Source organism: Lactuca serriola, chromosome 6 (assembly GCF_051521515.1).
Source record: "Lactuca serriola cultivar US96UC23 chromosome 6, Lser_US96UC23_V15, whole genome shotgun sequence".
Lineage (NCBI taxonomy): Eukaryota > Viridiplantae > Streptophyta > Magnoliopsida > Asterales > Asteraceae > Lactuca > Lactuca serriola.
Genome location: NC_136413.1, coordinates 132,641,296 through 132,669,289, shown reverse-complemented (window position 1 = coordinate 132,669,289; position 27,994 = coordinate 132,641,296). Strand labels below are relative to the sequence as shown.

General features: G+C 35.1%; 3 protein-coding genes across 3 annotated transcripts; 2 read left to right on the top strand and 1 right to left on the bottom strand.

Moving 5' to 3' along the window:
* The first annotated feature begins 511 nt into the window (after window positions 1-511).
* Window positions 512-1,219, top strand: LOC145060170 (uncharacterized). The gene has a single exon (XM_079007883.1). It carries the CDS (start codon window positions 512-514, stop codon window positions 1,217-1,219), a length of 708 nt encoding a protein of 235 aa, XP_078864009.1.
* A 15,328-nt stretch (window positions 1,220-16,547) lies between these two features.
* LOC145056863 (glycine-rich protein) lies at window positions 16,548-17,446 on the bottom strand. Its single transcript, XM_079004584.1, has one exon. The coding sequence runs from the start codon at window positions 17,268-17,270 to the stop codon at window positions 16,740-16,742; it is 531 nt and encodes a 176-aa protein (XP_078860710.1). The 5' UTR covers window positions 17,271-17,446; the 3' UTR covers window positions 16,548-16,739.
* Window positions 17,447-19,816: 2,370 nt separating this feature from the next.
* On the top strand, window positions 19,817-25,884 carry PLDP1 (phospholipase D P1). The gene is made up of 20 exons (XM_079004583.1): window positions 19,817-19,885; window positions 19,956-20,211; window positions 20,836-20,937; window positions 21,025-21,146; window positions 21,240-21,381; window positions 21,465-21,635; window positions 21,705-21,878; window positions 21,946-22,188; window positions 22,284-22,400; window positions 22,501-22,640; window positions 22,805-22,954; window positions 23,044-23,200; window positions 23,369-23,929; window positions 24,003-24,113; window positions 24,195-24,539; window positions 24,624-24,725; window positions 24,795-24,926; window positions 24,996-25,061; window positions 25,138-25,199; window positions 25,287-25,884. Exons 2-20 carry the CDS (start codon window positions 19,981-19,983, stop codon window positions 25,534-25,536), a joined length of 3,378 nt encoding a protein of 1,125 aa, XP_078860709.1. The 5' UTR covers window positions 19,817-19,885; window positions 19,956-19,980; the 3' UTR covers window positions 25,537-25,884.
* Window positions 25,885-27,994: the final 2,110 nt, after the last annotated feature.

Here is a 27,994-nt window from a genome sequence, read left to right as displayed (position 1 = left end):
ACTTTCACACTTACACTTCCAAATCAAAAAAATACTCTTACTTTCTTTCACTTTTCTTCAAAAAAATGGATCCCAACCAAAATACTCCACCCACTCCAAACACCCTAAACACCCCAAACACTCTTAGTGATTATCAAGCTTATATGCAATTGTTGAATTCTCCAATCCAACAACAACCTTTATTCACTAACCTTCCCTACAAACCAAAATTCTTCCAACAACAACGACCACAACAACAATTCACTCAACCTCAATTCACCCCCCCAATTCCAAGGTTTCCAACAACAAGTTTATCCACAATTCCAAACTCAATCGTCTCAAGTCCCATTATCTCAATCCCAAACCGTGAACCTCGACAACGGCGATGTACTTGTCCAAGAAACACCACAATCATCTCGAAGAAGGCAACCAAAAGGAAAAAGGAAAAAGAAAGCAATAGCTTGGAACGAAGAAGAGGAAGAAGCTTTAGCAAAAGCTTGGATTTTCATATCCACTGATTCGAGAAGAGGCAATGCGCAATCTGGAGAAAGTTTTTTGGAATCGTGTTTTGGATCACTTTCACGCGCTACTTGGAAGGAAAACGGATCGGTCGTACGACGCGGTCAACGGAAAATGGCGTGATCTTCGCGCGATTTGTACAAAGTTTAATGGCATATTTGAAAATCTAAAAAATATGCATAAAAGTGGTTCGAACGATTTCAACATTTTATCAACCGCGTGTTACCAATTCAAAGTGACCAACAACGGTAAACCATTTGGTCACCAAAAAGCATGGGAAGTTTGCCATCAAGGTCCAAAATGGGTCTTTAATCCGGAGACATCGCATTCGGACTCGACCACCGGCTCCAACAAAAAAGCAAGAACTTCTAAACCAGACATGGGTTTTTGGTTAGACCTCAATGATGACGTTGATGTTGCCGAGGGAGAGGGTCTACCTGAAGTCCAACTCCGTCGACCACTGGGAAAGGACAAAGCAAAACGGGCGGCGTCTTCAAGCAGGAAAGCAACTGCAACTAGCGACGACGGGATTGTGGAATCTGTAGATAAAACTTTAAGTTTTCTAGAAAGAAAATACGAATCCATGGAGGAATCTCGTCGCCAAAAATTTGCTCTTACCGATCTTCAAATCATAAACTCAAAGCCCCTACCGGATCTCGACCCCGAAAATCTCGCGACATTTCTCAAAATCCAACAACGTGTCCATGCTAAGTATGAGTAGATTCTAATATTTATGTTTTAGTTGTTATGTTGTGTGTTTTTTTAAAGTAATTTAGGATAAATAAGTAATATAAGATTTTTTTTGTTGTTTTAAATATTTTAGGATTTGATCTTGTGTGTTTTAAAATTAATGAAATGTGTTTTAATTTAATGTTTTTAATTTGTGTTTTATTTGAATTATTTTATTTAATTTACTCTAATATTGAAAAATAAAAAATAAATAAAAAATGATGTAGAGTGGTAACCATTTCCAAGGGTTAGTGAGTTGGTAGTGGAGGTGATGTGGCGCTGATGTGGCGTCACTTTTTGAGTAGGTTGGATGTGATCATACCCTTAGTCTAAGGGTATCATCATCCTTGTCCACAATATTATATTTTGGGATTTTGTTTCCCCATCCATATCCTCAATCAGCGTGGGGATTCTCCAGTCAACTCAAGTTCGAGCATCCATTCCCCCTATGACCTTTTGGACATTTTCGCTTATAATATCATATAATATTATTAATTTATGAAATGCATAAATAGAAAAAATATTTAATGATAAAAGATCTTTTAAACATTTGATATAGATATAAAATACTAAATATACAATATAAATAATCAACAATAAATATTGGATATTCACATTATTAAACATATTTATGTTGGGGATTTTAGAGTTATCAACATATTTTGATGTAATTATTGTTAATAATGAGATAAACCAAGGTTACAAAAAACGTCCGACGTTAGCTAGTCAGTGGACTGGGGTCAATGGATTAATCGGCAAGGCGGAGATTAATCGAGGGATTAATTGGGTACCATTAATTGCTAATTTGTTGAATTTAAAAAAAATAAATATGATTAATATCATATCAAAGTTCGTAAATACCACTAATATGATAACAAAATAGGTTAATATGATTAATACTATACTAATCATGCCTCAAATAATTTCCATTGAAATAAAACTTCTTCAAAATGTTAAAATTTCATCGTTTTATAATGTTTTACTCATTATGTATGCAAGGATTAATCGCTATGCGCCCTTTAATCGGTCGAGTAGCACCTAGGGATTAATCGGAGATTAATCGGGACCTAGTCGGGATTTTTACAACAATGAGATAAACTAAGCTCCGTTTACTAACCGAGATATGAGGTGCGAGATGCACACTCGGAGTGATAAATGTGAACTCGAGAATACGGGGGTCCGACGGCAGCGCCTCTGGATGAGGGGTTCCAAAGGTTACGCCTCTGGCAGGGTCCAAGGGGCACAGCCCCTGATGGTGGTTCTAGAAAAAGGTTGAGTCTTAATAACCAACGTTTTTGGTGTCAAAAAGGATGCAACTTCCGTTTAACTACTTTCCCTCTAGTATAAGAAGATTTCCTGGTTTCAAAAAAATGGTTGAAACTTATATACACGAAAATCACACATTGATTTGTTCTATCTCTCAAGAACACAAAAACAACGGTATTTGTGTTTCTGATTTAGAAGTGGCATGACTTCTAAATTGAAATTCTTTTAATTATCCCAAATCTGATTTCATGATCATAGTCACCAGGAACGTCAAATTGTCTTCTGTAATGACCCAAATTTGACCAAGAATTTTTTTCATTTTAATTAATCAATCATTTTTGCATAGATCATAAAGCCCCAATCTTAATTGTTTTCAAATCCGCATTCATTACAATTTATTTAAAAGAAAACATCAGAGAGTCCCCCAATTCATATCAGTGAAAGAGAGATAGAGTGCATGCCACGTCATCACGCCTTGCCCTTGCTCTTGGGCTCCGAAGTACCTGAAACAAATTCACAAACAATAAGCCGAAAAGCTTAGTGAGTTCCCCAGAGCATACCACACACAATCACATACTCATAACCCATTAACAATTAAGCTACAAACACATCATATAAGCTATGCATTCATAAAACCTGAGGGAATGCCATGGGCTACCCCACATGGTCTTACATCCAATGTCATGGGCTACCCCACATGGTCTTTACCTAGGGATGTCATGAGCTACCCCACATGGTCTTACACCCAATGCCTCGTGCTCCCCCGGGGTCTTCCATGCAGAATACACAATCACATAGCATATCAACACACATAATAACTAGCACATATACCATAATCACATAATGGGGCGGCCTTGGTGCCTTAGACCCATAGGTATGGTGAGAAGACTCACCGTTGTCCGCTGAAATACAAAAGCTGCTCTCCTAACAGTCTGAAACCTCCCGTGCTGAAATATAACAATAAATTAATGCCAGGACCTTACTTAGTCAAAAGAAACCCAAACTCCAACCCCTTCATGAGGCCCAATTATCCCTTCCTTACTAATGGGCCCAAAGTATAAGTTCAATATCATTAATGGGCCTCTTGGCCCATTAAAACCCAATCGATATATCCCCAAGGCCCAACAAATAAAATGGCCCACAATTTACATAATACAATCCAAGTCCAATAACCAAGTGAGGCCCAATAGTCCAAAAGCCCAAAACAGGTCCAAGCCCGTCTGCGAAACGTACGCTCAGCGTACCACCCTAGTACGCGCAGCGTACTGGGGCTCGGGGACTTATGCACGGCGTATGCAGATCTACACCCAGCGTACTAACGGATTAAGCACTTTTTCCATTAAGTGCTTAATGCTCGATTCTTTCACGTCCAGAAGTCAGATCTAGGCCTATTAAGATGCCCCAAGGCATAAAGTTGGCAACTCTATGCCTTTGCATGTATCAAATGGTCCCAACACCCCCATAAAGACCATTTTGAAGCTCTTAACCCATGCATGAGGTCAAAACTCTCACCAAGACTCCATTTTTATGGGGGAAAAGGATTAAGGGACCTCAGATCTGTCATCTTCTTCCTCTGTAGTTGCTTAACTCACAAGAAAAGTGTCCAAGATCAACAAAATGACAAGATTAGAAACCCTAGCAAGATCTAGTGATTAAAATGAAAAGGTATAAGCTTTATACCTCCAGAAGCTCCTCAAGGTCGACAATAATTGGATTCTTGAAGCCAAGTGACACTCCAAGCTTCCTTGGCAACTTCTTCTTCTTGGATGAACACTAAAAGAACCACCAATGCACTCTTAAAGCTCAAGCTACACTCACAAATGATATTAGGGTTTTCAAAGACGTTTGAAGGTGAAGGAAGTTGTTAAACGTGAGGTTAAGGTCATACCTGCTTTTGGGTGTTACAACTCTCCCACACTTAAACTAGACTTCGTCCTCGAAATCCGTAGCTGCGAACAAATCGGGGCAATGCTCCCGCATCTCCTCATCGGGCTCCCAAGTCCAATCAGAACCCTTTCGATGCTGCCATGTCACCTTTACCAATTTCACCTCCTTATTCCGAAGACCCTTCGTCTTCCAGTCTAAAATGGCGACCGGCCTCTCCACGTAGTTTAGGCTCCCATCCACCTGAATATCGTCCAGGGAAATGACTGCAAACTCGTCAGCAACACACTTCCAAAGTTGAGACACATGGAAGGTGTTGTCTGACTAAGTTCCTCTGGTAGCTCTAAATGATACGCCACCTTGCCCACTCGGGCAGAGATCCTGAACGGGCCTATAAACCGAGGCCCTAACTTGCCTCTCTTTCGAAACCTGATAATCCCCTTCCAGGGTGACACCTTCAGTAATACAAAGTCCCCCACCTAGAACTCAAGGGCTGATCACCGCCGATCAGCATAACTCTTCTAGCAGCTCTGTGAGACTCGCAACCGGTCGCGCACCTGCTAAATCAATCCGCTAGTCTTGAGCACTACCTCAGTACTCCCCATGACCCGATGCCCAACCTCATCCCAACACACCGGGTTCCTGCACCTCCGCCCATATAACATCTCAAATGGAGCCCGTTCGATGCTAGCATGATAGCTGTTATTGTACGAAAACTCTGCCAGCGGGAGGTACGTATCCCAACTCCCTCCAAAATCCAGTACGCATGCCCGAAGCATTTCCTCCAGCGTCTGGATCGTCCTCTCACTCTGATCGTCTGTCTAAGGGTGGTACGCCGTGCTGAAATGTAGTTGAGTACCTAGTTCCTTGTGGAACTTCTTCCAAAATCTAGATGTAAACCGAACATCCCTATCAGAAACCACCGACACTGGCACCCTGTGCCTAGCCACCACCTCTCGAACATAAATATCCGCTAGCTTTTCTGCGGATATACTCTCGGAAATCGGAATGAAGTGGGCACTCTTCATCAATCTATCCACGATAACCCATACGGCATCCACGCCCCTTGCCGTCCTCGGAAACTTTGTAATGAAGTCCATAGTGATATCTTCCTATTTCTACATGGGAATGGGTAACGGCTGAACCTTGCCATGAGGCCGCTGATGTTCAGCCTTGACCTTCCTGCAGGTTAAGCACCGCTCCACAAACCAGGCGATCTCCCGCTTCATGCAGGGCCACCAGTAACTCAGCCTTAAGTCCGTATACATTTTCGTAGCCTCTAAGTGTATAGAGAACTTGGACTTTTACGCCTCCTCTAATATCCTCTGCCTCACTCCCCCAGTCATTGGTACCCATACTCGGCCACACTGCGTTAAAAGGCCGCGACTATCCTTAACAAACAAAGGATATTACCCCCGAATCCGCTCTATCTTCCAATTCTCCTTCTTCACCCCCTCAACCTGAGCCTCCCTGATCATATCTAACAAAGGAGAAATCAGAGTCAACCTCATACAAATGTCCCCAATCGGGGACCTCGTCGCCTTGCGGCTCAATGCATCGGCAACCACATTGGCCTTCCCTGGATGGTATAGGATCTCGCAATCGTAATCCTTCAGCACATCCAACCATCTCATCTGTCGCATATTGAGGTTCTGCTGATCCATCAAATACTTTAAACTCTCGTGATCGGTATAAATAGTGAACCGAACTCCATATAAGTAGTGCCTCCAGATCTTGAGGGCAAACACCACCGCCCCCAGTTCCAGATCGTACGTGGGGTAATTCGCCTCGTGAGGCTTCAACTGTCTCGAAGCATAAGCAATCACATGCCCCTTCTGCATTAATACCGCACCTAATCCTGAAATCAATGTGTCACAATACACCACCAAGTCGTCCAACCCCTTCGGTAGCACTAGAATTGTAGCCTCGCATAACCTCCATCTCAGGGTCTCAAAAGCCATCTGCTGATCTTTACCCCACCGAAAAGTCACATTCTTCTTGGTCAGACGGGTTAAAGGCACATCAATCTTGGAGAAATCCTGGATAAATCTCCGCTAGTAGCTCGCTAAACCCAAGAAGCTATGAATCTCTGATGCATTCCTCGACACTTCCCACCGCATCACAGCCTCCACTTTGGTTGGATCAACCGAAATACCCTCCTGATTGATGACATGCCCCAAAAACTGCACTTCTCTCAGCCAGAATTCACATTTGGAGAACTTTGCATAAAGTTTCTCCGCCCTCAGGGTCTCCAACACCTCCCTCAAGTGCTACTCATGCTGCTCCTTGGTCTTAGAATAGACCAGAATTCACATTTGGATTTTTGCGTATTTATGTATTTTTTTAGTTTTCTTATATAGATGTTTATGTATTATGTATTTATATGAAATTTCCTAATAAGAAATTTTGCGTAATTATCTATTTTTTTGTGTGTTTTTATGTGTTTTTTTGTGTGTTTTTATGTATTATGTATTTATATAAGTACATAATACATAATACACAAAAAAAAAACACATAAAAACACACAAAAAATATGTAAAATACTTAAAAACAAATACATATAAATACGTAAAACAATATGTTTATACATTTAAAATACATAAATACACAAAAACAATTATATAAAAAACTTTAAAAAAATACATAAATAAGTAATACATAAAAAATATGTAAGATACTTAAAAATAGATATAAATATGTTTATACATTTAAAATACATAAACATCTATATATAGAAAGCTTTAAAAAAATACATAAATACATATAAATACATAATACATAAAAAATAACACATAAAAATATATAAAAATATATGTAAAATGGTTTAAAATACATATAAATAATTTAAAAAAATACGTTTATATATTTAAAATACATAAAAATACATGTATATATATATATATATATATATATATATATATATATATAATTTAAAAAATACACAAATAAATAAAAATAGATATAGATATGTAAAAAATATGTTTATACATTGTATAAAAATTTGATGAAATCTACAAAAAAGTCTCATTATTTTTGGAAAATTAACAATTGTGTCCCATGACCCGCTGAACAGGTCAAGAAAAGACTAAAGTGAATAAATTAGCCGGTTTTTTGAGTTTTTCTATTCAAAAAGTGAAAAAGTCGGGATTTTTTTTGTTAAAAAAATAAAATTTAGGACTTCATTAAAAAAATTTTCAAAATATTGGGACTTTTCTGGAGATATCTCATACTTTTTAAGTTATCAACTTATTGACTTTTGCAACTACAATTGTTAATCAAAACATTTTTTAAGAGATAATGACTTAAAAGGTTAATATATTTTTTGATTTGTACACATTTGGTCACTAAGTTTTTTTCGTCTACATTTACCCATTTAACTTGTTAAACTGTACACATTAAGTCCTTGTGATCGGCTATTCCAGGTTAGCCGGTAAAATGACTTAATAAAGTAATATATTTCTCACTTTAGATACATTTAGTCCTTAATAATTTTTTTTTTGCAAAATAAGTCATTTTTGTTTTTGTACTCATTCAGTACTTATGAATGATTTCTTAAGGTTTTTCTCATGGCATCTTACGTGGGACAATCATTAATGATGTGTTTGGGGCTTTTGATGTTTTATGTCCATTGTTAATGATCTCGACTACTTGGTTGCTTAGGTCATGTGTTCTGAACGTCATAACTTCTTCATACAATCTCATATTTTAACGATCTTTATATCAATGCATTCGTATTTTAGTTTACTACAACTTTCGTTTATATTACTCCCGTTAAAAAGTAATATATTTTTACTTACAATCTTTATATCCATACGTTTTTTATTACTGCATGTATGGATGTTTTTTTATAAAATCGTAAATAAAAATATATTACATTTTAACGAAAGTTGTAGTAGACTAAAAAAACGAACACATGGATATAAAGATCGTTAAAATATGATATCGTATGAAAAAGTTACGACATTTAGAACACAAGACCTAAGACAAACCACAAGACCTACGCAACAAAACAGTCGATATCGCGATAGACATAAACATCAACAACCCGAAACACCTCATCAATGATTGTCCCACGTAAGATGTCGTAATAAAAAACTTAAATGAATCATTAATAAGTATTGAATGAATACAAAAATAAAAAAGGACTTATTTTGAAACAAAAAAAATATTAAGGAATAAATATGTACAAAAATAATAAGGACTAAACATGTACAAAATGATAAATATATTACCCTATTAAATCATTTTTCCTGACTAACCTAGAGTAATCGATCATAATGACTGAATGTGTATTGTTTAACAAGTTCAAGGGATAAATATGGACGAAAAAAACTCAGTGACTAAATATGTACAAATTAAAAAATATATTACCCTTTTAAGTCATTATCCCTTTTTTTAAAAAAAAACTTTTTTACCATCTTCATAAATCAATAACTATTTTTGAGTAAAAGTCTTTTTTTAACTTCAAAAGGAAATCTCAAACTTGCTAAAATTGAGAAAAGGAAAAGATTCAAGCGCAAACAAAATCAAAACACTGAAGAGCAATCTTTGGTCTTTCAAGAATTAATCTCTACATCTTATAAAGAAAGGTTTAATTCAAATTATATCTCCATACTTAATAAAACACTCCTAAAAACTGCCACGTGTTGCGATTATACACTACTACCTTGCCACATGTCAATCTTCTGGCATTTTACTCACTGATTTTCCCGCCCAATTGTTAATTATTGTATTTGATCATCATACCTTATAAATCCGAAAAATCAGGCCATAAAATCAGACGATGATGTCTACCCACGTTACTTCCTCTCCTTAAATCAAAATCAAAATTTAAACCCTTCCCAAAATTATGCATTTAATTTGAATTCCATAATAATGAAATTTTTTTGAAAGTAGAAACTATCAAACTCAAATTTATGACCTTTAAAAGACTCCATTTTTTCCCATGAATATCTCCCCTTTTCTGATTACAGTTTCCATGAATATCCTCCAATTTACGAACTAGTTTATGTCTAATTGAATGATTGAATGATTTCAAACTTTAACTTCATATTTAAATTTTCAATTCGAGGAGAATGGCGACACATATGCATCTAGTTTGAGGAGAAGAGCAAGTCATTTGATTACAGGAAGTTGAAAACATCATCAATATATAGATGCAGGTAATAACACTTGATAATGTTGTCATTGATTTTTTCCAGCTAAATTAACTTTTTTTTATAGTTATTCGAGAAGTAGAACATTTTAGTTCGACTGCTGCCTCTTTTATTTCTTTTTTCTTCTTTCTGATGTCACACATTTTTTTATCCATTAGGCTTACTTGAATGTATTCCAAACTAAAAGCTGCAACATTGATGAATTGTTGTGCGACTTCAGAGATTGAGAAGTGCCCAAATAAAGCCTTGTATCTTTTGCCTGCCAAGTGTTTGCTAGAATGCTTGAATGAAATATCAAATATGTATGGCGGGTAGTGGTTGTTTTTTTCTTTGGTTCTGGTATTATTTTAAAATATTTTATTGTCATATTCTTTGATTCACTTTTATTTTTACTATTTTCGATTACCATTGTTATAAAAGGTGATTTTTCAAAAGGTGAACTATTTTATTTTCGTTGTAAACTAATTTGATTTTGTCAATGCGAAATTGTAGGTCTCCTGGATCAAAAATATGTTAAGAAGAAATGAAAGACTTTGTGAGCATATTTTCTTGGAATCTAGAATTCATGAACTTATTTGCTTGGATTCTTGAAGCCTTGAAGGTACATTTATATCCTTCAAGTGATATTTTTCTTTCGAATAAGGTCTGTATTTAACCTTTTTATTTATCTAGGATTTTATAGGTGGGTGTTCTAGCTTGCTTAAACCATGACATGAAATTGGGATTAGGATTATTTGATGAAAAAGAATTATGCTAACTTGAATACTTAAGTAAGTAATGCTAGAAATGTTGGAAATTGGTCAGATGTAATTAAGTATTTCTATATAATTACAAAGAAAATACAACTTGAAAGTATGTTACCATTATGTGAAATGCAAAGAAGGTTGGAATGGAATCACTAATTCCATATTTGAACAAAATGAAAATAAATACAAAATTTTAGTTAAATAAATCCAACAACCCATGTTTGAGGCTGTATAACTCAATTTTAATTTAGCAAGGCAGGTGATTCTTTGCTTTAAATTGTCGCCAAAACAACAAATAAAGCATTGCAAAAAAAATCAAGACAAAATTGCAAGAATGGTCCCTATGGTATGTCAAAACTAGTAACTCTGGTCCAAAATGGGTTTGCCTTGCAAGGATGGTCCAATAATTTCGTTTTGTTGCGAGTTTAGTCCAATTTTCTATGAACTTTTTTATAATGATGAATTTGCCCCTTATTATTTTATTTTCCATTTTTCTTTTATTAAAACAATTACAAATAAAACAAAAATAAAGTTTCTCTCTCTCTCTCTCTCTCTCCAGATGAACACACAAAAAATAATCAAAAATTTAGCATACAAGAACACATAAAAAAATATGAATTTTCTAAATCCTAAACTTGTAACCATGAAAGAGATTGAGTTCAGTGGTTTAGAATGGAACCCCAAATATACACAAATCCAAATACACACACAAAGATACAAAGATCTGCATATTTGGGATGCGAGGCAGAGTATAAATCGTCATCTAAACATGTGAATTCTCTTCTTCTCCGTCTTCAAGATCTGTTGAATCGTCCATCGTGTCTTGATAGCTTATTTTATTTCCTTATTTTTATTAGTTTATTTTAGATTTTTAGATTTTTTTTATCATTAATGCATTGTATTTTATTTATTTTTCTTTAGGGTGCTTTTTATGTTGCATGAGGAATTTTGCAGGGTTTTGGAGCTTGTTGCGGTTGCGGGTTGATTGGAGACGGGTTTAGTGGGCTCCTGAGGCATTATTGGGCTTGGCGGAATCAAAGAAGAAGAATTGGGCTTTTAAAGTTGATGGCTTGGATTATTTGGGCTTGTGAAGATGGATCATAAATTTCTAATTTTGGGCTTGGAGCATCCATTTGGTGGCTAAATGATGATTGGTGGATTCAAACTACATGGACAAGGGGGGGGGGGACCAAATGAATCTTTGGTAGTGGAAGGGTGGAGTGGTGGAATGAAGGACCAATAGCATTACAACAACATTTGCGCAAGTGGAATTTTCGTCGCGTGGGTACCCGCGCAACTGCCTAGTTTGGGCATTTTGGTCATTTGGCTTGCTATAACCTTGGGGGATCAGATCTAGAGGCTCATTCACGATTTTCCACCATTGGAGACCTGCAAGAGGCGATTTTGGGAGCTAGAAACCATTTCCTTTCATCTTTCCAAATCTTAGGTAGTTTCTTTATGCAATTAGATTATTGTTCTTGTTACTTTGTTGCCATGAGTGGCTAATACCCTTATTTGGTTGACTTTGGCTGAAAACCAATGAATGATTGTGGGTTTGAAGGATTTATGTTGATTATCAATTTATTCCATGTTTATGATTCTAGTTTACAATTCTTATGCTTATTTGATGCTTTGATCATGAACTTAGTATTTGATTGAGCAATGGTTGACTTGTTTCATTGATTTTGCATTGGATCATTGAATTTATCTAGAACAAAGGCTTTATGATGGTAGAAATCATCTCTATCTTATGAATCATAGCTCCTTTATGGATGTGTAAGCATTTGACATCCTCTAAGAATTGGGGATTCCTTCATTCTTAAGGCTAATTGATTTGTTGGGATTAATTGCTTCAATTGACCCTTGATCTTAATTAAGAAGGTGTGTTGTGGGCTTCCCCAACCTCCATACTACCTATGAGGAATCTTGGCATATCATGCTTCATGATTGCTATAACCAATTTGGGATGAAGGATAAGCTTTGTATTAAATCCTAATGATAAACACACAAATGTTCATTGTGTTGAATTGCCTTAGTTAACCAATTATTCTCAACCTTTGAGCATCTCATCAACTTGCTTAATTTCAAGGTTTTTAGTTATTCAAGTATTTTAGTTTTCAAGTAATCAAACCCCCTCCCCTTTTAGTTTAATTGTAGTTAGTTAGTTTAATTTCACTAGTTCTATTGAATTGCATTGGTGATTGAATACAACCATTTCCCCGAGGATCGATAACCCTTTTTACCATTATATTACGTTTATTTAGCAATCAAATTGTGTAATTTGCTTGGTGGGCTTGACATCCCATCATGTCTCTCCTCTGGCGACACCGTCTTCAAGATCTGATGAGCATCAAGGGGTGACGACAAGAATACTCTAAATGTTCAAATCTTGATGATGGTTAAGGATGATAAATCATCTTCTTCGGCATGAGGATTTTCATCTGAAACCCTATACGACAGCTGAAACCCTAAAAACTAGAAGGGTGGCGACTGAAACCCTAAATACAAGCACACACGAAACCCTAGCGATGCACCATCTCCGATATGTTTTGTCCTTCATCATTTCTTCTTCGAATATGACAATGATTTTTAGGGGCGATGAAATGATTCAAGTTTAGATTTAGGTTTCATAGTAGAAATCGATTCAGGTGTTGGTGAAGGGCCTTGAAACACCGACAAGGGTTTCAGATCGACAGTGAGAGGGATAATCGGAAAAGGACAATTGTGGCGGTGCTCTTTCAAATCTTAACGGAGCTGCTAGGCAGGTGATGAAGGCCATTGGATGGAGATACATTGACGATGGCCATGAGCAGCGGTGACATAGATTAGATATCCAAAAAAAACCCCACCTTAGAAACATCCATGGAGTCGATTTTCAGAAACTCACCCCTCGTTATTTTTCATAAATTTTCAGAAACATCCATGAAGTTGATTTCCTGGGTTTTCATCATTGCTTTATGGGTTTTTGATAAGCGATGATGGAATCATGGAGATTAGATCCAGGAACATCGGAATCGGGTATGCACAAACCTATTTTGATTAAGAAGGATGATATGAAGAGGATGAATTGTTATTGGGTAAAAAGAAAAACAAAATGTGTGTGTGTGGGGGGGTGGGGGGGCATACGGTGGAGAGAGAGAGAGAGAGAGAGTATTTTATTTTTGTTTTATTTTTAATTGTTGTAATAAAAGAAAAATGGAATATACAATAATAAGGGGCAAATCCGTCATTATTAAAAAGTTCATAGGAAATTGGACCAAACTCGCAACAAAACAAAACTATTGGACCATCCTTGCGAGCCAAACCCATTTTGGACCAAAGTTGCTAGTTTTGACATACCACAGAGACCATTCTTGCAATTTTGTCAAAAATCAAACCGATCCGACTTAATTTGAGAGAATTAGACTAAACTGCACAAATGGTCCCTGTGGTTTGCTTAAAATTGCCACTTTGGTCCAAAAAAGTTTGGACTAGCACCAGAGATCCAAAGTTTTCATTTTGTTGCTTGTTTGGTCCAATCTATTCTGATTTTTTTCAAAATGACTAATTTGCCCTTGTTAATATGATTTTCTCTTTTTTCTTAATTATTTTTTTTTATTTTCAGATTTAAAAAAAATAAAATTAAATCTCTCTCTCTCTTGCGCGCGCACGCGCGCCTACTCCTGTTTCCCCTTGTTCTCGCCAGCTCCCTTTATACTCCCTTCATATTCACGACCACCAATACTTTCCTCCAATGACGCCGCTCAATTACAACCCCTTTCCGCCTCCGACCACTCAGCTTCCCCCGCTTCAAGGTCCGAAATCGACATGGTCCAGACAAAGGAAGGAGTCTTCGCTGCCAAACCTAAAAAAGTCATAATCTGGTGGGACCAAATCACACACACTCTCTCTCTCTCTCTCTCTCTCCTGATGAACAACCACCATTATTCAGCCTCCGTTCAATGCTACAACCATCCGTACCCTCCCTAGCGATCATCATGCCAGTAGATCCGGTAGATCTGGAAACGCGTAGAACGGAAGCGACATGTTGGTTCTGGGTTTAAAAAGACATTTATACACAGGTTTTCAGATCAATAAAGGCGACAACGCGATGGATAGGGTTTTCGCTACAGGAAAAGACAAATCGAGAATGGCAGAGTGTGATTCGACGTCCGCCAGCGAGAATGGCGGTGGCGGCTCTAGGGTTTTTTGCAGTTCTTGAAAAATTCAAACGGCTGTATGTGTATTTGTTTTCAGGTTCATGGGTGTGGTTTACAAATCCATATTCATGTCAATTTCTGGATTTTGTATATGAGAAAGATAGGGTTTAACAAATCCGGTAGTTAGTGCTTTTGATTTTACAAATCTTGTAATCAGGTGTTCTTGCGGGTTTACAAATTTGATGGCTATTCTTGCTTTAGAAATCTGATTGTTCAGGTGTTCTGGAGTGTTTTTGTGTTTAAGAATAACCGAGATTGGTTGTTGTATGTGTGTGTGTTTATATTAGAAGTTGGTTCAAATCTTCATCTGGTCCAGATCTTCATCTTTGTATATATGTGTATAAATCAGGAAGAGAGATAGATGGTGAGAGTTTACAAATATGATAATTTTGAGATTGAGTTGCAGATCTGGAAAATATTGTTTGAGTTCATCATATGGTAGTGTCTGGTTGTGGTGGAAGCGGCGGTGAACGGTGGTTGAAGAGGCGGTGAACAGTGGTGGAAGTGGCGGTGACCGGAGGTGCAATGGGTTTTAGTTTTGTTTTATTTGTGGAGGTTTATCTTTTATTTTTAATTGGTTTTTAATAGTTGTAATAAAAAATAGAAAATTAAAGAATAAAGGGTAAAATCGTAAGTTCAAAGCAAATTGGATCAAAGTTGCGACAAAATGAAAAGTTTGGACCTGTAATGCTAGTCAAAACTTTTTTGGACCAAAGTGACAATTTTCAGCTAAACACAGGGACCATTTGTGCAGTTTTGTCAGAGAATTATGTGTGTTTAAAGTTGAGTAAAATTCTGCACAAAGCTGGAACGCAGAAAATTTTTGAAGTCTGGAAATTTAAAGTATGCAGGTGCCATCTTTAGGGTTGCATAACTTAAGTTATACATATCCAAATCATTTCATTATTGAGCCAAAAATTTATTCGGGAATGAGAGGACGGTGCAACAAGTTGATTCAACTCATATGGATATCGTATGAACAAGATATGAGAGTTTAAAGTTGGCTACATGCTAACTTTTGGTGCCGTTAAAAAGTGAACAACTCGACTTTTGTTGACTTTTTGATAAATTTGAAATTTTTTAATAAACTGGATAGAATTAACTTAAAGTAAGTTAATAAAATATGAGATATAAGCTTTTAACCAAAATATGAGAAGTTTTGGTTGAGAAAAATGAAATTTTACTTAATTTTGAAAAGACATAATATTGTCGAAAAAGGAACAGTTGTTACAATTATTGTTTTTTAACATTTACATTTTCACATTTGAGCAAACATTCTTTATTCTTCAGATATATAACATTTTTTCTGCAAATAACTCAATATTATCATTGAATTTTAGGGAAGCGATGGTTTTCTGATAACCCTTAACATGTGCTTGAAACAATCATAGAATAAACATCTTTTATTGAAGGAAACCATTTGAGTTTTTTTCCACAAAATACTTCAAAATGTTTCCATTATTTGCAAAGAAACCAAAGATGGAGATGTGATATTCTTATGCTTGAAAAAGTTGTTTGAAGTGGTGGTTAGTTTGTCAAATGAATATTCAACAGAAAAATTCAACAGTTGAAACAATTGAAAGTTTATAATGTAAAAAAAGTTTCATTCACTTGTACTTTAGTTTTTGTGGTCTACAAGTTACCAATGCATCCTTATTTTATTTTTATTTTTTTATGGATGCATAGTTTGGTCAATATGGATAAAAAGAATGATGATAAGTAAAGGTACAAAATCTCATATGAAGTCAGGATGGGTGTAATTTTAAATAATCAATACAAATGTTTAAAAAACTTAAATCTTTGAAATTTCATAAAATTTTATAAATCTGTTCCCCTTGGTTCCTTGCTTTCCATGGGTTGTAACCCTGTTTATACTAATTCTCTGTCTAATCTTTCTTTCTTATATGTTCCTCTCAAATCCCAACTACCAAACATCAAAGATGAAAGACATGCATACATGTATTTGCAGAATCAAGCATATCCAACAAGAGTCTACTCTTTCATCATTATGAATATGAAGCAGCAAAGCATCTAGATTTTAATTTCGAATTAGACAAAACAAAAGGACATGAAGAAACCTTAATCATTCTTGTAAGTTATATACACTGCCATAAGAACAATCGGTACAAACAAAACATAGAAGCATAAACCATTTGAATTATATACAATATTTGCATCAGAATGATCTTAAACGACTATGATTCAGGGAAAGCGGGGTTTACCAGTTACGAATTCAGCATATAGTCGCAAACCTCAAATCCTCAACGCAACCTTCTCTCAGCAGGATCAGCAACTCCATCAGCTACTATCCTCACCACCCTCTTGAGTGCGAAGTGCAAGCAATTTGATAGAACAAACCAGGTAAGTGCCTCGTAGACGAAATCGAAAGCCGGATCCGACGACGAAGAAGACGATTCATCCCAATTAAACCCATGGAAATTGCCACCGCCACCGCCACCGCTACCACCGCCGCCGCCAAACGGACCATCGCCACCACCAAAGAACCCTCCTCCGTCTCCTCCATCATCAGCACCAAAGCTGTCGACTTTAATTCTCTTTCTGATACGAGAACGTTTTCTAGCGCCTGTCTTAGGTATGGTGCTAGGTTTTACAGGTGGTGGAGCGACTGCGTCGATCGGCAACATTTGAGCGCAGATTTCGAGGCGTTGTTGTTGATCGGGTGAAGAAATTGCGAAGTTGTGTCGACGAATGAGGGAATTAGCAAACCCTAAGCGATGGCTGTGTTTTTTGTCGATTGTTGTTAAAGTATCATGAATTAGCGAAACTTCCATCGTTTTTCAAGTTAGAGTAAAATTCTTTAGGCTTGATATATCAGAATTGATCGATCGACCGATCAATTGTTGATTGGAGCAGCGAATCGAAATTGGGGAAATTTCATCATTCAAGTATATGAAGCACGACTCCAAGTTTGTTCGTACAGGGCAGTGGCTCAAGAATGAAGATTACAAGATATTTTGTTATTAAACTATGAACAAATTACTTAAATCGTCCTTGGGGTTTGGATAAAATTATACGTTTGATCCTAATTTTTAATTTGCATTCGGACCCTCTCTAGCATATTATTTTGATGTGTTTTTTTGTCCTTTTGTAGTGAATAAAAAGATTATATTACCCTTTTTATTTTTCTTTTTTTAGTTTTTTTATTATTTGTTTCTTATTTACTAATTAAAAAAAATAAAGGAAAAATAATTTATAGATAAATGGGTTCAACTACGCCTCAAACCTCATTCTAATTTCCCATCCAAAGTCCACCTCGATTCACCACCTCCCACCTTAGTCAACACACCAACTTTCACCATCAACTATTACCCCTTGCCATTATTTACAAAATCAAAATCAAAAGATGTATACAAAATCATAACCTGCAATCAACACTAAACCAAACCACGACTTAAAACCAAATCTTACAAAAACATATTGATTCTCAATCAAATATATAATAAATAATGTCACGAAAAGGGTATGTATTGGAAGATTGAGCAAATTTGGAACAACACCACAAAAACATTATGGCGGTGGAAGGTTGAGTAGATCCGACAACGAGTTAGCACTATGTAAGGGATCCGCTGACATAAGTCAGGTCCAATGGTGGAGGACTGAGGTTTAGTGGTTTTCGGTGGAGGCGTGGACGGAGTAAAACTGAAAAAGATGAAGCCAAAGTGTCGGTACAAAGGTTTTTACCGGTAAGGGGTTAGAGAGATCTAGGTGGTTTTCCAACGACGATGAGTAAACGATGAACAAGCGAATCTGAACAAAATGAGAGGAAGACAAAAGCAGCGAGAGGATTTCCAACGACGATGGCTTTATTTCGAAATGAGAGGAAGGTTGATGGCGGATGGATATTTGTGATTTCATCTGAGAGGAGAAAGAATACACATATGGATATGATCGATAAATGAGTAAAAGTTACCAGATTTCATGGAGGCGTGAGCTTGAGCTCTTCCAACGACCACTCAATCGACTTTTGAAACCAAAAAAAAAAATGGAGATAATAAAGAATGGAATAGACGGAGCAGAATGATATGAAACTAGATGCAGTTGGGGGTTAGGGGACAAGGGGTGGATCGGTTGTGGAGGACCTAAGGCTTGGATTCTAGGGTTTACCAAAATTATGGGTTTGTCAGAGAAAACAATAGTGACCGATGGTTTTGATGAAGGGCTTTCCATCGGAGAATGTGGTGGCTGTAAAGACATGATGAAGATGATCTACTTGAAGGTTAGGAGATAAAGTGAGGGGTGGAGCATAAACATATTACTTTTTATTTTATATATAGTAAAAAATAATAAATTAATTATAGAAAATAATTAGTAAGGGCAATTTAGTCATGGACCAAATCCAAAACAAAAACATATTATAAAGATATTATAAAGATGATCCAAGTGTAAAATAAAAGTTATTACGAAAACACATAATTTTAGTCACTAATCTATTATATTTCTAACAATTGTATTAATCCATCCATTGACCCACCCCGAAGATTCCATCAAAGGAGAAAATTGAGTTACAATTGTGAAAAAGGTCAATGCTTCGACAGCTAGAGCCTAGATGATGTCGTTAATGGTCAAACTATAGTAGGGGCACGTGATTGACATATCCCAGATGTTGGCTGCGGGTAGGAAATTAGGAATCGCAATGGCTGAAGTTCACAAAATCAATTAGGACTCTTGTTGGAATCGGCCCTACTATTTGATTTTATGTACATGGACCCTATTTTCATAAAATTGCTCCCAACACTTTTTACTTCCCTTCCCTACCTTATAATATATATTACTTCTTTTTTTAATGATTTCCATGTACATATCGAGAGACAAAAAGATTATTTATTTTGTTTTTGAATTTAGGTTTTTCCTGCGAGAATAATAACAATTATTGGATTCATAGCTATCAATTATCATGAAGTATCATTATCGATAAGATTTTTTTTTTTTTTTTTTTAATTTTCTTTTTTTAGATTAAGATTTAAATGTGGATTAGATTTACTCAAAATTGTAAGGAGTCAAAAATAAATTCTGATTAAATGAGATTTAAAATGGGTTTTGTTGATTGTCAAAATCTTGATCGTTTTTTAACTTCTAGAAATAATTATTATACTGCAATAAATCTTTTTCACTTTCTTAATCTTAATAAAAAAATATAATTCTCACATTGTTTTTCACATTATAAACGAATCAAACTTAAGTTTTTTTTTTTTAAATAAGAAAAGGGGAAAAAACCGTGGAGCACAAAACCAAGCACGATCCGACCCGACCCGACTATTCCGAATTCCGAAAATGGAGTTAGCAGATTTGGTACATCACCTACTAAATCTACCTTTCTCTCTCTTCCAAAAAAATTGAATACATCAATTTCGTCTGCTTTTTCGATCTAAGACGACAGTTGATACACGTAGGTATATATAGATATATATGCATAAATCTATACGGGTACAGAAATTTAATTGATTATTTTTCTATAGATTTTGATCGGAATTGAGTGAAAGAATGGAATCAGAGCAGTTGATGCCCGGCGGAGGGAGTGGATCCCATTACGTCCAAATGCAATCGGAGCCGTCGAGATTGTCATCGTTCTTCTCGTTTCATCAAAATCCGCCTGAGGGAACTCGAATTTTCGATGAGTTGCCCAAGGCCACAATTGTACATGTCTCTCGTCCAGACGCCGGTGATATTAGTCCCATGCTTCTTTCTTACACTATTGACTTCCAGTACAAACAGGTATTTTTCTTTAAATCGCAGACTGTTTCTGAATTATTATGTGTGTGGTTTAATTAAACTGGCGATTGATCAGAATTCATGGAGTATATATGTTCGCTAGGTAATTTTAAATTGCGAGACGAAATTGATATAAACTTGTTGAACAATTAATTACGAATATGTATAAACTGCTGTAATTGTTGTTAGGTTTGATGTAGTCATGTAGTTACGCATAATATTCAACAAGGAGCCCTCTATCAATTTCATGTATGATCAAACACTCTGTTGGACAAACAATACAAAGGAAGATCGGAGAAGATTGACTTGCATCACTTTGCTTAATAAACAAGTTAAATTAGAAACTATTATCAAGTCTTCTTGATCACGTTTCTAATATAATCTATTGCTTTTTGTATATCATTCTATTTAGTTTTTGTGATTGAAGTTTGAAAATTGCCATTGCAATCTGCATGTTTCAATCACATTTGCACAATTAAATGAAGAATCGCCTATAGTGAGATTTTAAAAACTAGTTGAACAATCGAACAAGAATTCATAGTTGAATGAAGAATTGCCTATTATGAGATTCATTACCCAATTTGCTTTTTACTGATTCACTCTGTTTTTGTATACCCTGGACTGCAGTTCAAGTGGCAGTTAGTAAAGAAAGCTTCACATGTATTTTATTTACACTTTGCATTAAAGAAGCGTGCCATTATTGAGGAAATTCAGGAGAAGCAAGAACAGGTTTACCTTGCTTTATTCATTCTTATTTACTTTTCCATCACTTAGATTACAACCGATTTATCAAGACTGACAATCTTTCTTTTGAAGGTTAAAGAATGGCTTCAAAACCTAGGAATAGGTGACCACCCTGCAGTTGTGCATGATGATGATGATGATGATCCTGATGACAATGTAATGACATCAAACAATGAGGGAAGTGTTAGAAAAAGGTGATTACTAAGTACCTAATACTGGAAGGATGAGTGGGGATATTTGTTCATGGCTATAATGATCATAGTTCTTACAGGTGATTTTTTGTTCAGAGATGTTCCTTCACGTGCAGCCTTGCCAATGATACGCCCAGCTCTTGGAAGACAACATTCCATGTCAGATAGAGCAAAGACAGCAATGCAGGAATACTTGAATCATTTTCTTGGAAACTTGGACATTGTCAATTCCAGAGAAGTAACTTTAACTTATAATCTTATATTTTATATTGGAAACTTGAATCATATTCATCTTTCTTACATAAATTCTGTTGAAAACAGGTATGCAAGTTTATGGGAGCTTCAAAGTTATCCTTTTGTCCAGAGTATGGCTCCAAGCTAAAAGAAGAATACGTATTAGTGAAGCACTTACCTAAAATCTCAAACAGGGATGATGAAAGAAAATGCTCCGCTTGTTTTTGGTTTAATTGCTGCAATGACAATTGGCAAAAGGTACTATTTTACTATTTCAATCTTTCATATTAACTTTTATAATGTATTAAATTTTAATATTTTATACAGGTATGGGCTGTATTGAAGCCTGGATTCTTGGCACTGCTAAAAGACCCGTTTGACTCAGAGCCATTGGACATAATTGTGTTTGATGTTCTTCCCCCTTCAGATGGAAATGGAGAAGGTCGAGTTTCATTAGCTAAAGAAATCAATGAACATAATCCTTTAAGACATTCATTTATGGTAAGTATAAGTATAACATAGATTGAAGGCTTTGTGAATACTAATAATGTGTTGATGATGAAAACAGGTATCATGTGGAAACAGAAGCATAACAATAAGAAGTAGAAACAAAGGTAAAGTAAGGGATTGGGTTACTGCAGTTAATGATGCTGGACTAAGGCCACCTGAGGGTTGGTGTTACCCTCATAGATTCGGTTCATTTGCTCCACCACGTGGGCTGACTGATGATGGAAGTCAGGCTCAGTGGTTTGTTGATGGTTGTGCAGCTTTTGAAGCAATTGCTTTAGCAATCGAAGGCGCAAAATCGGAGGTTTTTATTTATTTATTTGTTTACATGACTTTATATTATTTTTTATTTTTTTAATTTGAAAGAATGGTAAGATTGTTATGAGTTTAATAATGCAGATATTTATGTGTGGTTGGTGGCTGTGTCCAGAACTGTATTTGCGGCGTCCTTTTCAAGCCCATGCCTCCTCTCGCCTTGATGCTTTGCTGGAGGCTAAAGCCAAGCAAGGTGTTCAGGTAGTTTATTATTATTATTTTTTAAATTTGTAATAAAGTTCATCAATATTGTGAGCTACCTATTACCTAACATGTTTTGTTGATATATCTTTGATTGCAGATTTACATTCTCATGTATAAAGAGCTTGCACTTGCCCTGAAAATTAATAGTGTCTATAGCAAGAAAAAACTGGTTGCTATCCATGAAAATGTCAGAGTTTTACGTTTTCCAGACCATTTCTCTAGCGGTGTATATCTATGGTAAATGACCATTTTACCCCTTCTTTTTCTGGAATTAATGTTGAACACATGCAACCTATCTAGGTGTACTTCTGGTTTCCTGTTTCTGGATTCTTATGATCTTTAAGACTAATTCCGTTAATTTTCTAATTAATCTTTCTTTTTTTGTGTAACAAATAAAATAGGTCCCACCATGAGAAACTGGTCATTGTTGATAATGATATTTGCTTCATTGGTGGACTTGATCTTTGCTTTGGTCGTTATGACTCACATGACCACAAAGTCGGTGATGACCCTGCTACACTTTGGCCTGGAAAAGACTATTATAACCCTCGGTAAATCATAGTAATTTGTCTCTGTAATTTAATGATTTTTTTCACCATATCATAGCAGCAGCCTCATTTTTTTTATCTGGAATTTACAGGGAATCTGAACCAAATTCATGGGAAGATACAATGAAGGATGAGCTTGATCGTAAAAATTATCCTCGTATGCCATGGCATGATGTCCATTGTGCCTTGTGGGGCCCACCATGTCGTGATGTTGCTCGCCACTTTGTTCAGCGATGGAATTATGCAAAAGTATGTATGGATTTGTTTAATTCCTGAGTTTAATATTATTATATGTTGACTGTGTTAAATGCAAAGAAATGACAATGAAAGTAAGATGCTATAATTAGTAACTATAAAAAGAACGATGAAACTACAATGCTATTTCTTTCTGACTGACATGGGTAATAATTGTTTCAGAGAAATAAAGCTCCAAATGAGCAAGGCATTCCACTACTTATGCCACAACAGCACATGGTGATCCCACATTACATGGGCAACAACATAGATTTAGAAGATGAAAGCTCCACAATTCTAGAAAATCATAAAGTAATCAACCAAGATGATTTGTCTTCTTCTGCATCTTCTGAAGATATCCCATTGCTAATCCCTCAAGAGGCCGATGGTCTAGAAGCTTCTAATGGGTCAACAAATTATCATGGTCAAGGTCAAGGTCAAGGTCAAGGTCAAGGTCAAGGTCAACGCGGTAGTAGTAGTAGGCCTTCTAGGGCTTCTTTCTCTTTCATGAAATCAAAAGCTGAAACTTCAGTTCCAGATATGCCAATGAGAGATTTTGTGGATGAGGGAGCTAGTTTTAGTTTGAATGTTGAAAAAGATTTGTTTGCTGACGTGGCACCGCCACGTGGCATGATGATGAAACCTTCTGATAAAGAATGGTGGGAGACTCAGGAGCGTGGTAACTTGGTTGTTTCTGCTGATGAAACAGGTCAAGTCGGTCCTTGTGTTGCTTGTCGCTGTCAGGTAATTTTTTTTTTTAAATTTATAATTAAAATATATTGTTACATTTTTAAATTTGTACATTTTTCAATTTTAGGTTTTAAGGAGTGTGAGTCAATGGTCAGCTGGGACAAGTCAAGTCGAAGAGAGCATTCACAAAGCTTACTGCTCTCTTATTGAAAAAGCTGAACACTTCATCTACATCGAGGTATTATACATCATAACTTTTGGTTTTTCCAAATTTGGTAATTTTGGCTCTAATTTTATAAAATACAACTTTTGTTTCCAGAATCAATTCTTCATCTCAGGTCTTTCTGGAGACGAGATAATACGAAACCGTGTGTTGGAATCCTTATACAGGCGTATCTTGAAGGCATATAACGAAAAACAATTTTTTAGGGTTATTATCGTCATTCCACTGTTACCTGGGTTCCAGGGTGGGCTTGATGATGTGGGTGCAGCATCTGTAAGAGCCATTATGCATTGGCAGTATCGAACAATATCAAGAGGAAACAGTTCTATTTTACATAATCTGTCTGATGTTCTTGGCCCTAGAGTTCATGACTACATATCTTTCTATGGTCTTAGAGCTCATGGTAGACTTTCTCATGATGGTATCATTGCCTCCAGTCCTGTAAGTTACTTTACTTCTTATCACTAAATATCATAAAACCTCATTAAAAGATTATATTATAATGAAAATAAAATTGTTTTTTAGGTATATGTGCATAGCAAGGTTATGATAGTTGATGACAACACAGTCTTAGTTGGATCCGCTAACATAAACGACAGAAGTTTGCTCGGATTACGTGATTCCGAGGTATTTTTCTTTTTTATCTTCTTTCACAACTTTATAATTTATATTAAAAAAAAAAACTTTTTTCCTCAGATTGGAGTGCTTATTGAAGATAAAGAAGTAGTTGAATCTTCCATGGGAGGCAAGCCTTGGAAGGCTGGAAAATTTGCCTTGAGTCTTCGCCTCTCACTATGGTCTGAACACCTCGGTCTTCATACTTCAGAGGTATAACTTATAAAATTTAAAATTTAAATCATATAAATGCTTAATTAAATTAAAATTTTCATTTCTCAGATTAATAAAATAGCTGACCCCGTGATTGATTCGACTTACAAAGACATATGGATGGCAACTGCAAAGGTATAACCTAATCTGATCTTTCTAGGGGTATTTACGTCTTTTGTATCAATCTAATCATCATGTTTGTTTTGGACAGACGAATACCACGATCTACCAAGATGTCTTCTCTTGCATTCCAAACGATCTTATTCATTCCAGGTAAATATTCGTTTCTTAATTTATATTACATGATTGCACTTGAATAATAGAAGGAAGTTAAAGTAGGTTGGTATTTTATGTTTGCAGAGCATCATTGAGGCAATGTGTGAGTGAGAGAAAGGCAAAATTGGGTCATACTACGATTGATTTAGGAATAGCCCCAAAGAGTATTGAATCATATGAAGATGGAAGTGTGAAGGGAATTGATCCAATGGATAGATTAGAAGGTGTGAAGGGACATTTGGTTTCTTTTCCAACGGATTTTATGTGCAAAGAAGATCTACGCCCCATGTTTAAAGAAAGCGAGTATTACGCTTCACCTCAAGTTTTTCACTAAATTTCATTTCTTGCCCCACAAGTACAGATGACTACTGGACAGTCATCTGATATCAGATGACCGGATAATACTAATACTCCGGTCATCTGATATATATACGTATTGGAATTGATGGTATAGTAAATAGCTGTTGTATATCATCTGAGCTGAGGACAATGTAAATGAGATTTTTCAGCTATTTTTTTTTACTTGTTTGAAAATTACTTGTATACATGTTTTTGATATTTATTTTGGCGTTTAACAAAAGGACTTCAAACATGAAAAATTGTCCTTTTTTTTTCTTCTAAAGAATCTGATAAATGTTCCTGGCTAATGGAAAGTGGAAAAAGAAATCATGCCTTTGTATAATTGTATTAGTTTTATTATTTTTTTAATTTTTTCTTCAAGGATTACTTATTAAATAGCAACAACTTCAACGGGTAAACATGCATTTTCGTTGAAAGTATAGGTAGAGGTGCATATGTGGTTCGTTCAATGATCCTTTTATAGCCATGCGTTTTAGGAGTCCATAACGATAATAATAAAACAAAAAATGAAAATAAAGTTTAAGAGTATTGATTTATGTTACTTTTAACATAAAGGAAAACAAGAAAGAAAAATGTTCAAGTTAGATATCTTAATAGGAATTTATTCATAAATGTAATGTAAAGTTTCAAAATCTTCTATTACAAGTTGTATTGATGAACAATTACGTAATCAGATATGTTATTTTTTTATTTTCTTTATTTTATCTTTTTTATTTTTAGAAAGAAAAATTGATGCCTTGTGATTTTCTCTTATCATTTGAACAAAAAAAGAAATTGACCCCAAAATATGTGACTAGAAATGAGTGCGTTTTCTTTTGGAAAATGTAGCAATGAGTACTTGGGTCTCACAAAAAAATTGGTCTCATTTGAATCATTCACTAATATCTATCCATCTCTTTGGATGTTGAATGCAAACCGTATAATTTGTTTATATATGATTATCATACACTTTATTTTAGGACACACTACAGTAAAAATAATATTAATTGCCGTTCTAAAAAAATATATATTAATTCTAAATAGTTTTGTATTCAACAATCAACATAATTGTTGGATGTGGGATAATACTAAAGCTATTAAGATTCAAGAAAGCCAAACTGAACCTTAAAAACTGTTTTGTTTATATTAAACTTTTATTTTTAAACTTTTTTATAACATTTTGACATGTATTTTATATTTTCCCGGTTGAATATGTAAACTTTATGCAGGCCTTCACCAAGTACGAAAAAGTTCTTCACCCATACAATTTCAATAATTTTTATATATAACACAATCGTTTTAATTTTTTTTTTGAAAGAACAATACTCATAAAAAATTAAAAAGGTGATTTTGGTGGTACTCATGATCATGGTTTGGGTTATTTTGAAATACAGTAACAGCTCGATGAAAAGAAGTCATGACGAATAAGATAAAAAATTTTGGCTTTCAACTGAATCAATCAAGATTAGAACTAAGAACGTTGTTCCGATCAATTGGATATGATCCAATTGATGGAATGACTCGTTTAAAAAACGTTTGGACTTGTAATCCTAACCAGTGGTAGTTGCTTATTTTCATTAAAGAAGCGGTATTAATAGTAATAGTTATAACCAATTTAACCATTTTATTATAAAAACATGTAGATAACTATGTTAATAACAATAGTTTTTTTTATAAGACCTAAGAGTATGATCACCTTTCATCTTTTACTTCTTAATTGACGTCGGCTTTCATATCACTTTCATTTCACTCACCAAAATGCAGGAAATAGTCACCTTTCACTATCTTTATTATTATTATTATTATTATTATTATTATTATTATTATTATTATTAAATTAAAAAATTGATTTTTAATATTTATAATTCAAAAAATAAATATAATTTTTTACAAATGATTAAGAAACACAAACTAATTAAAATAAAAATACTTCATTACTTAAAAAAAGATACATAAAAAACAATTAAGATTAGAAAAACCTAGAAAACAAAAATATTAAAAAAACACAACCTAGATTAAAAAAACGACCAGAAAACATAATTAACAATTAATAATATCTGAATTTAAAAAAATAAAAACAAAATATGTCACTTGAAATCGTCCTACTCATCATCGTCATTCGAATCATTGCCCGAGTCCTCGTCGAATATATCCAAATTTTCATCTAATTCGTTAAACAAATCATTGTGCTAATTGTAACACCCAATTTTATCATTTCTGTAGATTGTAATATTAAGTGATTATTATAAAATACAAAGTTGAAATATTTCACTTTTGAGCCAAAATAATCATCATAGGTATGTAGATTTTAGAACTATAAATGTATCTTGTATTTTTTACATATAACCTTTAACATTTGATCCAGCTATATTGCATATTAATTTGGATTTAAAACTTTATCGTTGTTAACCAATCTGTTGGAAATTCTAATGTAAATATTTATATATTTAGTA